At 48.9% G+C, this 14,415-nt stretch overlaps 1 protein-coding gene across 1 annotated transcript in view; it reads right to left on the reverse strand.

The window, feature by feature from the left end:
- The window catches only part of SRCAP (Snf2 related CREBBP activator protein), an 845,719-nt gene that overhangs the window by 325,360 nt on the left and 505,944 nt on the right, over positions 1-14,415 (reverse strand). Inside the window, 1 exon segment of the mRNA XM_029606814.1 lies at positions 6,817-7,047. Coding sequence (XP_029462674.1) covers positions 6,817-7,047 — 231 coding nt within the window.

Below are 14,415 nucleotides of genomic sequence, written 5' to 3' on the forward strand. Positions count from 1 at the left end.
TGGGGGCAGGGGTAGCGGGTTCCCTGCCAGCAGTCTTCTCATGTCTGCGTACCAGGGTCTTCTTGGCCAATCCGGAGCCACCAGAAGAACTAGTCCCTTGTGTAGTTGTATCTTGTGAATGATCGCGCCCAATAGGGGCCACGGCGGGAAGGTGTAAAGTAGAGTCCCCGGTGGCCAGGTCTGTACCAGGGCATCGATCCCTTGGGACTGCGGTTCCCGCCTGCGGCTGAAGTATTTGGATACTTGGGCGTTGGATCTGCTTGTCAGAAGGTCCATGTCCGGTGTCCCCCACCGATTCACTATCAATTGGAAGGCTCCGGACGACAGCCTCCATTCTCCTGGGTCTAGGCTTTCCCTGCTGAGGAAGTCTGCCGTGATGTTGTCTTTCCCGGCGATGTGGACGGCGGAGATCTCCTGGAGGTTTGCTTCCACCCACCCCATCAGGGGGTCTATTTCTAGGGACACCTGTTGGCTCCTGGTTCCCCCCTGCTGGTTGATGTAGGCCACTGTCGTGGCGTTGACCGGCATTACTCTGACCGCTTTGTTTCGGAGTCTGTGAGCGAACTGCAGACAAGCTAGTCTGACTGCCCGCGCTTCTAGGTGGTTGATGTTCCATCCCGCCTCTTCTGCGTTCCACTCCTCACAGTGTGCTCCCCATCCTCGTAGACTGGCATCTGTGGTGAGTAGGGTCCAGGTTGGGGAGGATAGCTTTGATCCCCGGCTCATGTGGCTGGCCTGCAGCCACCACCATAATTGGGTCCGAACTCTGCCCGGGAGTGATAGACATACGGTGTAGTTCTGGGACCGTGGGCTCCACCGTGATAGGAGTGAGCGCTGTAGGGGCCTCATGTGGGCTCGCGCCCACGGCACAACTTCCAGGGTGGATGCCATCAGTCCGAGGACTTGCAGGTAATCCCATGCTGCGGGACGAGGATCGTTCAGCAGGTTTTGCAGCCGGTTCCACAATTTTGATCTCCTTGTGGGGGTCAGGCTGACCTTGTCCTGTTTGGTGTTGACTTGGACTCCTAGGTATTCCAGCGACTGTGAGGGCTGAAGGGAGCTTTTGTTTGTGTTGACTACCCATCCTAGGCTCTCTAGTAGAGCTATGACTCTGCTGCTTGCTCAGCAGCTTTCCTCCGGTGACTGCCCTGATCAGCCCATCATCCAGGTAAGGGTGAACGAGGATTCCTTCCTTCCTCAGTGTCGCCGCCACCACTATTATTACCTTAGTGAGTGTCCGGGGTGCTGTGGCTAACCTGAAGGGTAGTGCCCGGAACTGGTAGTGACGGTTCAGGACTTTGAAGCGTAGGTAACGCTGGTGATCCTGATGAATTGGGATGTGTAGTTAGGCCTCCGAAAGATGCAGGGATGTGAGAAACTCTCCCAGTTGTATCGCCCTTATTACGGATCGTAGGGTTTCCATGCGGAAGCGGGGAATCCTGAGGTGGCGGTTGACCGACTTGAGGTCCAGCATGGGCCTGAATGTTCCCTCTTTCTTGGGGACGATAATGGAATAATGCCCAGTATTTATTTCTTGCGGAGGCACTGGGGTTATGGCCTCGAGGGCCAGTAGCCTGGACAGTGTAGCTTCCACTGCCACCCTCTTGGAGAGGTCATGGCAGGGGGATTCCACGAACTTGTCCGGAGGGATTCGTAGGAATTCCAATTAGTACCCCCTCCAGAATGATGGCTAGGACCCACTTGTCCAAAAGTTATCTCGACCCATCTGTGGTAGAATAGGGCTAGTCTGCCCCCTATGGCTTCTTCCCTTGGATGGGTCGGCTGAATCTCATTGTGGGGTATGGCTAGGGCCTGTACCCGAGCTGGTTCCCCTCTTGTTGTGTTTGGTCCGAAAGGACTGGTTCCTGGCCGTAGGGCGGGGGGCTTGATAGTTGCTCCTGTAAGGATTGAAGCGCTGTGAACTTCTGCCCCTGGAGGACCTGGGGAAGGGTCGCTGGTTTCTCTTCGTCTTACCCTCCGGTAGGCACGGCAATGGAGACTCGCCCCATTTGTCGGCCAGTTTCTCTAGTTCGCTGCCGAACAGGAGGGATCCTTTGAAGGGCATCCTTGTGAGGCGCGTTTTGGAAGATGCGTTGGCCGACCAGCTTCGGAGCCAGAGTTGCCTCCTGGCCACCACGGCAGAGGACACTCCTCTGGCCGTGGTGCGCACTAGGTCGGAGGCAGCGTCCGCGAGGAATGATACTGCTGGTTCCATGTCTTCTCCCGGGTTGTTGCTCCTGGTTTGTGATAAGCAGGCACGTGTCACCACGGTGCAACAGGCCGCAATTTGTAGAGACATAGCGACTACGTCAAATGACTGTTTCGAGGATGGACTCCAGCCGCCGGGCGTGTGCATCCTTGAGCGCAGCTCCTCCCTTCACTAGGATGGTAATGCGCTTGGAGACCGCGCAGACCATGGCATCAACTCTTGGGTATGCAAGAAGATCTTTGGTTGCCGGGTCCAGGGGGTACAGGGCTGCCAAAGCTAGTCCCCCCTTGAAGGTGGACTCCGGAGCATTCCATTCCAGGTTGATCAGCTGCTGTGCTGCTTGTAACAGAGGGAAATGGCAAGAAGTCTGTCGAAGACCTTACAGCAGGGGGTTCGGTTTAGGTTCCTCTGAAGTACCTGGGCCCGGGATAGCGAGCTCCGTCAGGCATTGGTTGACCAGGTCCTGGAGCTCGTCCTTTGTGAAGAAGCGTCTCATGGTTCGGTGAGGCTCTGACCCCGGGGGGAGCTCCCCCTCTTCTAAGGGTTCGGTTTCCTTCTCAGAGATGTCTGAGTCCCCATAGGTGGGGCTTCTGGGTAGTGGAAGCTTGTGCCTAGGTCTTGAAGGGCCTGGGGCATGAGGGTCCTCCCGTGGAGTCTGTGGCTGGTCAGCCTGAGGTTCAGTTTGCATTTGAACAAAGGCATGAATCCCCTTGAAGAACTCCACCCATGAGATCGACGCTGGGTCAAAGCTGAGGGGCGCTGGTTCCTTGGGGGTCCCCGTCTGTGGGGAAGTCCCCCTGGCTAGATCCGGGGTACCCCCTGAGGAGTTAGAACTCGGCCCTGGATGGGACTGGGTCTCCCAGGGCCTCTTCGCACTGCGTGCACAGGGCGTCTGCCTCCTCGCTTTGTGTGGCTCTGATGTGGCATGCTGGGCAGAGGGGCCTTGAGCCTTTATCCCTGTTTCTGGAGGTGCCATGGCTGTCGACGCGTAAACTCTTATGCGCTCCGGTGCGCTTAAGATGAGCATGTAGTTGTGCGCGCAGCTATGCGTTCAGCCGTAGATATGCGTCCGGCTCTGTGCGTGCAACTTACGCGCGCAAGGTTTATGTGCGTGTAAGTTTATGCACACAAGTGCTTTGTGCGTCTAGCTCGAGTTGTGCGGTCTCGATCGGCGAAGGAATAGGACCAAGATGGCGACGGTGAACACGCGGGCAATACGGTGACCCCCTCGGAGGGTCTCCACGTGGGTAGACCCTCGGAAATAGCCGGGGCCTGGCCCTGCTAGGGCGGATCAACCCGGTGGCACTGGTCCCGGCCGGCGACCTATGCTCCTCCTCGATCGTCGGAGACCGGATTCAAGCAGAAGATTTCTACCTTACCTTGTCTTCAGCACTTCCCGGTTGCGTCCCGGGCGGTCTCTGGCTGCGGGGGGGGAGAGGGCAAATACCTTCACCGCCGTGCTCGAGGGTGCACCCGCTGCCTCTCAGCCGCGCCCGGGGATCAGGGGCTAGGTCCTCGCTGCGATTCGGCCGCCAGACCGAGGCTTACCTCTGAGGGACTACGGAAATCACCTCGGGAAATCTCAACTGGGGGAGGGACCCGAGGGTATCACCGCAGGAGAGCGGGGCTCGTCTTCAGGTAGGTTCTCTCTTTAAATTTGGATTTTCTCCTTTGGATTTGGTTCTAACGCTGTGAGAGCATGCAGATAGTCCCCAACTGCTATGGAGATGGAAAATACTGGAGAGCTGCATTTCCTGCAGGGGTATATGTACTAGGGGCTGACGTCAGATTGAAATCTGATCAGTCTCCAACTGCTAACAGGAGTACACTATACCCTGTGGTCCTGAGTCCATCTGCTACACGCTAGGAAATTATGCTTTAAACTACCACTCTATCCCTCTCCTGAGCAAGGGGGATAAGGATGGGCCCCAACTTAGCCTGATTCCCTTCCCCACTCGCCCCATTTCCCCCCCAACACCAGAGGAGTTTAAACAGAGATCACAAAATTAAAGCTCAAAAATATCTGGCAGCAAAATAAATAAATAAATAATAATTAATTTAAAAAAAAAAATATATATATATATATTCATACTAAAGCAGGTTGTAGGCTTATTTGAGGGGATCATGAAATGGTCTGTTAGGATTCAAGGAAAAGAAGTTAGCAAGTAACAACCAAACTTTTCTCTCCTTATTTTCCCACCATATCAGTCCAGACATGTACCCATGCAACCCTTACACCAGGAGGAAGCCTGTTCTTAGGATGCACACCTCAAAGGAGACAGCATCTCTTGGCTGAACATCCAATGGTAATGTTTAGAGAAAGCATGCAATGAAGTTCAAGTTGCTGCACTGCATCTCCTCTCTCTGGTGGGACCAAGTGAAATTCCGCCCACGAAACCATCTGTGCCCTAGTGCAGTGGTTCTCAACTTTTTTTCTATCAGGACACACCTGACAGATGATGCTCACATGCGTGACATACTGAACACATGATCATCATGGGACTTAATATAAGCATATGCTCTGCATCCACAGGAGTCCCCCATTCCCAAACAATGGGGGCAGAACAGAACTAAGACATTTCCCTGTACAGCTCACCATACAAAAAACATATTCTGATGTCATCTTAATAACAGCATCACAAACTCTCTCTACTAAAAGGTGCATTGTAAAATAATACAAACAAATCCCACTCTGTACATGTTTAACAACCCTGCTATACCTCAGCAGCACTGACTCCAAGTCATGAAAAGGCAGTTCACCACCAGTGCAATATCATATTGAGAAAATACAACAAATGATGCTAATGATAAACCTCTAATAAAGTACCTCATCTCAGTCACGTACACACAGAACACAGACAGACCTGCCTTAACCAAACAGAATAAAAGACCACAAATTTCAAATGTGGAAACAAAACCTGGAATGGAAACCCCAAGATCACCTTCTGCATGCAGTGCAAAACTGAGGAGACTAGAAACAAAAATATATAATTCCTCCTACACTAAGCAAAGTTCAAAGAGTGAAGAAATGCATATTCTCAAAACTGACATAGCATGGCCCTTGTACCCAGTCACTCCTCTCCATGCCCCCATCACCCCCCACTTCTCCCAACTACTCAATTATCCCCTCACATGCTCATATCCCAGTCCAACATTCCTGACACCCCCAACCCCACATCCTCTTTCCCGTGCTCCCTCTCTCCCCTGTTCAACTCTTTCTGCCCTTCCTTCTCCCCTTCCCTATCCAGAATACCTCTGACCACCTCTTTCCTGCTCAGTATTATCCCCCACTCCCTGCTCCCCTTTCCCCCAACCCAGCCGCCCCACACCTCTCTCTCTCCACTTTCATCTTTCTTCCCTGCCCAGCAGGTCCCAACCCTTCCCTCCTCTGCCTCTACCTACCCAGCAACCCCAACATCTTTTCCCCCATCCCTGACTCCTTATCTTCCCATGCCTTCCTGCCCAGTACATTTTACTCTCCTCCTGGCTCCTAGCCAGCAAAAAGACTTGTCCAATCCAGACTCTTCTTGCCCTCCCTTCAGCAGATGAGGGCAAGAAGCACCGAGGAGAGGAAGATGAGGAGGCAGCAGCAGTGGATCTATAGAGCACGAAGCTTTCTCCCCCATGCTCCTGCTTTCACATCCAGTCCCCATGGGGTGAAGAGAGCATCAGCAGCCTCACTGCCAGGCCAGGCAGAGGAAGATAAAGTTGGTGTCCTGCTGGACCCATATGAACAGGAGTTGGTGATCTCGCGCTCTGATCTGGGTGAAGGAGGAAGGAACAAACTCCCACAGGCCAGGAAGAGAAGGAAGCAAGAGCAGCTTCTTGTTATACCCAATAAGAGAAGTCAGTCAACTCCTGCCCAAACTGATGAGGAAGGATCAGTCTTCTGCTGGCTCTGCAACACACCTCCCCGGGACTTTGCGACACACTAGTGTGTCCCAACACACACCTGTTAAGAACCACCGCCCTAGTGGATTGAGCCCTAAGCTTTTTGGGAACCACCAGACCTGTAGAGGTATAGCCTGAACCAATCGCTTCCTTAAGCCACTTAGCTATTATAACCTTTGAGGGTGCCTCTCTTATAACTACTGGAGAAAATTAACAAAACAATCAGGCCTCCTAAATTTTTATACTGCATGACCAGTAAAAAACAAAAGCGGTTTACAATAAAATATTCATAAAATTTATAGAACCACCACAAACACAATACTACTGCCCCTGACACTCCCAACCTCAGTACCATACGCCCACACAAGATTTTACCACCCAGATCACAGTTCCCATACACAACCAATCAGTGGTGTATCTAACTTATTGGGCTTCCGGGGTGGATACTTCCTTTGGCACCCCTCCCCCCAGATTCACTTCTCCGTCCCTCCTTCCCTTTGCCCAGTGATCTCTGGTTCCCCTCTCTCCCTTACACAGGCTCTCTCTTGCACACACTTTCACACACCCCTGCACACAAGCTCCCTTATTTTTCTCTCATATATACATACACACCCCTTCACACAGCTCCCTCTCTCACACACAAACATGCAACCTCACTCCCATACACACACATACTCTAACAAACACAGAAACAAACACTCTCTCTCACTTCCTACCCAGCTCCCCATCAGAAGCACAGCAGCAGCTTCCTCCATCAGCCCCCACGACAAACGGGGACTCTTCATTTTTCTTGAGGCGGCACAGGGGCTGGTGTGGCTCTACTTCCTGCATCTGTGGTGGGGAGGGTGGGGGGCAGCGCTGTTGCTCTTCCTCCTGCTTCGGGCCGCGACTGCATGACCCTTCCTTCTTCCCGCCCACGCGGACCCACCACTTCCTCTTCCGGGCCACTGAGGGCGGGATGAGAATAAGATAAACATGCGATTCAAAGGTCTCAGGAAATAACAGCCTGTATGCAAAGCCTTTGATACTATTTCCTATGCATGGATCTAAGACCTTTTAACTCTAATCACATCAAGAGATTCTATCTAGATATGCTAAGTAACACGCAGATATCAAGCACTGTGATGAGCGTGCCTCAGGAAGCAGGAATATAGAACAAAGAAAGAACAGGAAGAAATACCATATAAGGACAAGGAGGGCATATTGGTGTGAGAAAGATAAGAACTGAATAAAGCTGTGCTCTACAGGGAAACAAGTGGCTGGCATCTTTTTTCTGCTACTTTGCTGGCAGACTAGATCCCAGTACCTTCAGAACTCTTTGTACTTTATTTGCTTTTAAACAATGTTTTCTTTTACTTTTTTTTTTCTTTTACTCCTCTAGATAAAAACAGTTCTTTACTTTAAGAAGACTGCCTAAGTTATTTATTTAAGAAAAATCCAGATTAACCGGGACGAAGAAAAGGCTATGCAGCTGCCAGCTCCAGACCCGGTGGTACCCTAGGCAGATTCCCAGTGCTCCCAATACTCATGGCCTGGAGGCCTCCCTCTTCTTCTAGCGTGAACGGGATAGGCTCCGTTCACGGCCACCAACCTCCCGGCTGTCCCCCGGGGCAGACCCCCCCCCCCATTAGTACGCCACTGAAACCAATACAAATCCCTTCTTAGCTGGCAATTGCCTTAACCCACGTTATTAATGCAGCAAATCATTCCATCCATGGACACAGATGTGACTTCTTTAATTTATAGAAATTTAAATAATTTAGCTCTGCTTTCATCTGAAACAGCAACTCATTCCATAATTTTGGCGCTGCCACTACACGCCTGCTTAACATAGCGAGTCAGCCAAATTTTCCCAAGAACTAGTAACTAAAAGCTGAGGACCTTGACAAGACCAGAGAGCATGGCCTGGCTTATCTCAAGAAAGCTTATCAAATAAGCATTTTGGTGCATTTCCCCCTCATACATCAAAACAACATTACCAGTAACAAAACTTAGCTCTCTGGATTTGTCACCTTTAAATATTTGACTAGTATTCTGTGAACATCTAGTAAGTGACATTTCCTAAATTTCTGTGCTAAACTACTTTGAATGTTCGCAGATCAACAGAATGACACAAATGAAAAGGTGACACCACCTTCGGTAAAAATGAAGGGGCAGTGGAAATTGATATTCCTTCATCTGAGAAATTTTAAAAAATGGATCTCTAGAGCAGAGCTTTTCAATACTTTTCATGTTGGTGAGACACTTTTTAGACAAAATTTCTTGACACAGTAATTCAGTCTACTAGCAAACCAGAGTTTAAAGGTTAAATGAACGAAATGTATTTCGACAATTTATATGTTTCCTTAAATATATACTTAAATAAAATGTTTCACGACACAAAAATATATAAAATCCCAAGATTAATGTTATTGTTATAATTTATGAGTAACAATAATAAAAGTTGTGATGTTATTCAATTTACCTCTTTAATGAGATGTATGAGCTTGATGGGATGAACAAAGCTTTTGAATATTTGGTGTTAATAAAAAAGTCCAAAGGGTCTTCTGTGTAATTTTAAAAAGCTGGCCCATTTCACACTATAAAATTATTTGATAGCCTCATTCAACTAATTCTAATGGCTATGAGAGTGAAGCCTGGAATATATAGGAAGGGACAGCATGTCAATACAAATCCTGCACCTCCAGTTCTGTAAATCTGTGCATCCACTGAAATTCCCCCAAACAATGGAGCTTGGATGTTAAGAACATAAGAACATAAGAAAATGCCATACTGGGTCAGACCAAGGGTCCATCAAGCCCAGCATCCTGTTTCCAACAGTGGCCAATCCAGGCCATAAGAACCTGGCAAGTACCCAAAAACTAAGTCTATTCCATGTAACCATTGCTAATGGCAGTGGCTATTCTCTAAGTGAACTTAATAGGAGGTAATGGACTTCTCCTCCAAGAACTTATCCAATCCTTTTTTAAACACAGCTATACTAACTGCACGAACCACATCCTCTGGCAACAAATTCCAGAGTTTAATTGTGCGTTGAGTAAAAAAGAACTTTCTCCGATTAGTTTTAAATGTGCCCCATGCTAACTTCAAGGAGTGCCCCCTAGTCTTTCTACTATCCGAAAGAGTAAATAACCGATTCACATCTACCCGTTCTAGACCTCTCATGATTTTAAACACCTCTATCATATCCCCCCTCAGTCGTCTCTTCTCCAAGCTGAAAAGTCCTAACCTCTTTAGTCTTTCCTCATAGGGGAGTTGTTCCATTCCCCTTATCATTTTGGTAGCCCTTCTCTGTACCTTCTCCATCGCAATTATATCTTTTTTGAGATGCGGCGACCAGAATTGTACACAGTATTCAAGGTGCGGTCTCACCATGGAGCGATACAGAGGCATTATGACATTTTCCGTTTTATTCATCATTCCTTTTCTAATAATTCCCAACATTCTGTTTGCTTTTTTGACTGCCGCAGCACACTGCACCGACGATTTCAATGTGTTTCAATGTGTTTCCATTACAGCTCATCATACTAAAAGTTATTTTCAAATTCTGGTATCACCTCACAGTAACAGCAGCACAAACACCTTCCACTGCCAGGCACATTGTGAACTAACACAAAACCCCGCAAAAAAACCCCACTCAAAATCTATACTGCAATCCCATCATAACATAACAGTAATAACACCAAAGACTCAAACAACAATAACCCTACCTGTGAAAAAGTAAGGGTAAATATTACACTGGGTCCTAGAATACCAATACACCACCTACTGAGGAAACAAAACAAACCCAATTGCTATAGATCCCTATGCTAGCAGAATCTCTCATCATGGTCACACACACAGAGCAGAGACAGACCCTCACCAAATACAGAACACAAAAATAAAGGAGCACAAATTAGACAAAAACTGAAATGGAAACCCCAAGAAGCCAGACTCTGTGTATTAACAATGGAAAAACAGAACCACCATTCCTCATAAAACAAATAAAATTTAAAAAAAAAAGCATCAGTTATAATAGTAAAACCATACTAATAAAAGAATAGCAAATGTTGCTTACCTGAAACAGGTGTTCTCACAGGACAGCAGGATGTTAGTCCTCACATATGGGTGACATCACAGGATGGAGCCCAATCAAGGAACACTTCTGTCAAAGTTTCCAGAACTTTGACTGGCCCCTACTGGGCATGCCCAGCATGGCACTAACCTTGCTGCCAGCAGGGGTCCCCCTTCAGTCTTGTTAAAAAGCTACAGGTAGTGCCGAAAATAAAATAAGAAAATGTTACGAACCCAACACCGCGGGGTGGCGGGCGGGTTTCGTGAGGACTAACATCCTGCTGTCCTGTGAGAACACACCTGTTACAGGTAAGCAACATTTGCTTTCTCACAGGACAAGCAGGATGGTAGTCCTCACATATGGGTGAATATCGAGCTGAGGATGTCTGAGTATGTACCAAATGTACCCAGGCATGCAAGGCACTAGGCCTGGGATGAAATTTGGCCGAGGGCATCCTGAACCCCACCGGGCAGGCGGAAGGGTGTGGGTACGTCACGTTGTAAATAGGTTGCGCAAGACAGACTGGCCGAAGATGGAATCTGGTCTTCCAGCTTTGTCCAAGCAATAATGGGATGTAAAGGTATGGAGAGACCTCCAGGTGGCAGCCCTGCAAATGTCAGGAAGTGGCACCGATCGTAGGTGTGCTACTGAAGTCGCCATGGCCCTCACAGAGTGTGCGGTCTTGAAGTGGAATGCCTGTTTGCTGATAGTAAAAGGATATGCAGCCCGCAAACCAGGAGGAGAGAGTCTGCTTACCCACAGGCTGCCCCAATTTGATAGGATGGAAAGAGACAAACAATTGAGTGCTTTTTCCTGTGGGCAGCTGTACGGTCTAGGTAGAACGCTAGCGTCCGTTTGCAGTCAAGGGTATGCAAAGCCTGCTCTCCTGGATTGGAATAGGGCCTGGGAAGAAAGGTAGGTAGTATAATGGATTGATTGAGATGAAACTCCAAAACTACCTTAGGTAAGAATTTAGGGTGAGTGCGGAGTACTGCCCGGTTCTGCAGAAGTTTAGTGTAAGGTGGATAGGTAACTAGAGCCTGTAATTCACTAACTCTGTGAGCGGAAGTGATTGCCAAAAGGAAAATCATTTTCCATGTGAGATATCGAAGGTCACAGGATTGAAGAGGCTCGAATGGTGGTTTCATGAGCCGACCCAAAACTAGGTTGAGGTCCCAAGAAGGGGCTGGAGGACGCAGAGGAGTCTTGAGGTGAAGCATGCCTTTCAAAAAACGTGTTACAAGGGGTTGTACTGAAATAGGAACATCCCCAACACCTTTATGGAAGGCGGCAACCGCACTGACATGCATTCTGATGGAGGAAGTTTTTAGACCTGACTGACAAGTGCCAGAGATAGTCCAGAAAGCTCGTGATTGGACAGGTAAAGGGCTCAAGGGATTGAGAAGAGCACCATGACGTAAACCTGTTCCATTTGTAAGAATACGATTTTCTCGTGGAAGGCTTCCGTGAAGCAATCAGGACACGGGAAACTGGTTCAGAAAGGTTAAGTGGCTGAAGAATTAACTTTTCAACATCCATGCCGCCAGGGACAAGGCTTGAAGATTGGGGTGGTGTAGGCACCGGTTGTTTTGAGTGATTAGAAGTGGGTCTTTTCCCAAGGGAAAGTGCCTGCGAATGGAGAGATCCTGAAGTATTGGAAACCCCACTTGGCGCGGCCAGTGGGGTGCTTTCAGGATCATAGTTCCTTTGTCCTGACGTAACTTCATGAGAGTCTTCGAGAGAAGTGGAAGTGGAGGGAATGCATATAGGAGACCGGTTGCCCATGATAGGGAGAACGTGTCTCTTGGCTGATAGTGTTGGCTGAGAGTGAGAGAGCAGAAGTTGTCTACTTTGCGATTTTGAGGTGACGCAAAGGGGTTGAGGATAACCCCGTTGGTGGAAGATCGAGTTCGCTACTGAGGGGTTGAGAGACCACTCGTGCGGATGAAAGGTGCGACTCAGCTTGTCTGCTAACACATTGTTCACTCCTGGCCCTGAGGTACATCGAGTGGGAGAGGGCCTCTGCCCATATCTGTGCAGCTTCCTGACACAGAAGGTAGGAGCCCGTCCCTCCCTGTTTGTTGATGTACCACATGGCCACCTGGTTGTCCATCTGGATCAGGATGACTTGGTTGGAGAGGCGATCCTGAAATACCCTGAGAGCATATCTGATTGCTCGCAGCTCCAGGAAATTTATTTGGTGTTTGGCTTCCTTTGGAGACCAAGATCCTTGTGTGTCTGCAGATCGGCCACGTGGGCTCCCCAACCGAGGTTGGAAGCATCGGTGGTGAGAGTTATTTGAGGGTCTGGAGCCTGGAAGGGCAAGCCCTGGAGGAGATTGATCTGATTTTTCCACCAGGCGAGAGACAGACAGAGTGTGTCGATGACGTGGACAATGGTCAACAGAGGCTAAATGGATTGAGTCCATTGTGACCTTAGAGTCCACTGCATGACTCATGGCCAAGCGGGCCATTGGGGTGACCTGAACTGAAGATGCCATGTGTCCCAGGAGGATGAGAAAGCAGTGTGTAGTTGTGGAGTGTTGAGACTGCAGCTGGTGTGCAAGAGACACGAGAGTGAGAGCTCACTGTCGAGGCAGGAAAGCTTTTGCCTGCAAGGTGTCCAAGTCTGCCCCAAAGAACGATAAGGTTTGAGATGGGACAAAGTAGGATTTGTCATAATTGACGAGAACTCAGAATGAAATTAGAGTGTGTAAAGTAAGATGTAGGGACGACAGAGCAGCTTGCTGAGTGGGAGCCCTGATTAACCAATCGTCTAGATAAGGGTAGACGTGAACACCTTGAGTTCTGAGGAAGGCTGCAACTACAACGAGGCATTTTGTGAAGACTCGTGGTGCAGACGTAAGGCCGAATGGAAGCACTCGGTACTGATAGTGCTTGGGGCCTACTAAAAACCTCAGGTATTTGCGATGAGATGGAATTATCGCGATATGAATGTATGCGTCCTGGAGGTCTAGAGATCAGAGCCAGTCTCCTCTTTGTAGAAGAGGAAGAAGAGAGCCCAAGGTTACCATTTTGAACTTCTCTCGCTGGAGGTACTTGTTGAGGGCATATAGATCCAGAATTGGACGAATGCCTCCCGATTTTTTGGGGATTAGAAAGTACCGGGAATAAAACCCTCGGCCTTGTTGTGAGTATGGCACTGGTTCTATTGCTCTGGACTGGAGGAGGAGGGAGACCTCCAGCTCCAGGAGTAGTGAGTGCTCGGATGTTCTCCACGTCGGTAGAGGTGGGGCGTCCGGTGGAATGGAGAGGAAGTTCAGACGATAACCTTGAGCAATTATTGCTAGGACCCACTGGTTTGAGGTAACTGAGTGCCACTTGTTGTTGAAATTGCACAATCGACCTCCCCCTGGTATGTGGGGCAATGGAAGCTGGCTGCTGCTCTCTATGTAAGAGTCAAAAACCGGAAGCAGGGCCCGGTTGAGGGGCTGTTTGTGGTTTTTGTTTCTGTGTCTGACGAGACTGGGATTTTTGAAATGGTCTCGTAGAACGGGTTCTAGTTGGTGGCGGGTAGGACTTCTTCAGGCGGAAGAATGACGTTTTAGAGTCTTTCCTAAAAGGCTGTTTTGAAGAGTATTCGGAAAGCATGAGAGAGAGCTGTCTCAGGGTCTCATGATGGTTCTTTAGTTCCGCCGCCGTCCGTTGAAACTGCTCGCCAAACAGATTGTCTCCTACACAGGGGATGTCAGACAATCTGTCCTGAACTTCAGGGCGAAGGTCGGAAGACTTGAGCCAGGCCCATCGTTTTGCTGAGATAGCAGTTGCAGATACCCTGGTTGCAGTGTCAAAGATATCATAAGATGATTGTATCTCATGCATGCTTGCCTCAAAACCCTTGTTGACTAGGGTTTGGAGTTGCTCTTGAAATTGCTGAGGCAGGGAGTCTGTCAAGTCTTGTATCTGCTTAAATAAGACCCTATTATATTGGGTCATATAGAGCTGATAACAGGTAATTCTGGAGATGAGCATTGATCCCTGGAAGACACAGCGACCAATGGCATCTAGAAATTTCTGTTCCTTGCCTGGGGGAAAGGAAGTGTGAGGTTTTGCTCTCTTTGCTCTTTTCTGGGCAGATTCGACAACCACAGATTGGTGATCCAATTGAGGTTTGCAAAAACCTGGAGCTGATTGAACAAGATAGGTGATGTCAGCTTTCCTGTGGACTGGAGCCACAGAGCCAGGATGTTCCCAGTTCTTTTTGAAGAGATCTAGAAGAACCTGGTGGATAGGGACGGAGG

The sequence above is a fragment of the Rhinatrema bivittatum genome, chromosome 6 (assembly GCF_901001135.1).
Source record: "Rhinatrema bivittatum chromosome 6, aRhiBiv1.1, whole genome shotgun sequence".
NCBI lineage: Eukaryota > Metazoa > Chordata > Amphibia > Gymnophiona > Rhinatrematidae > Rhinatrema > Rhinatrema bivittatum.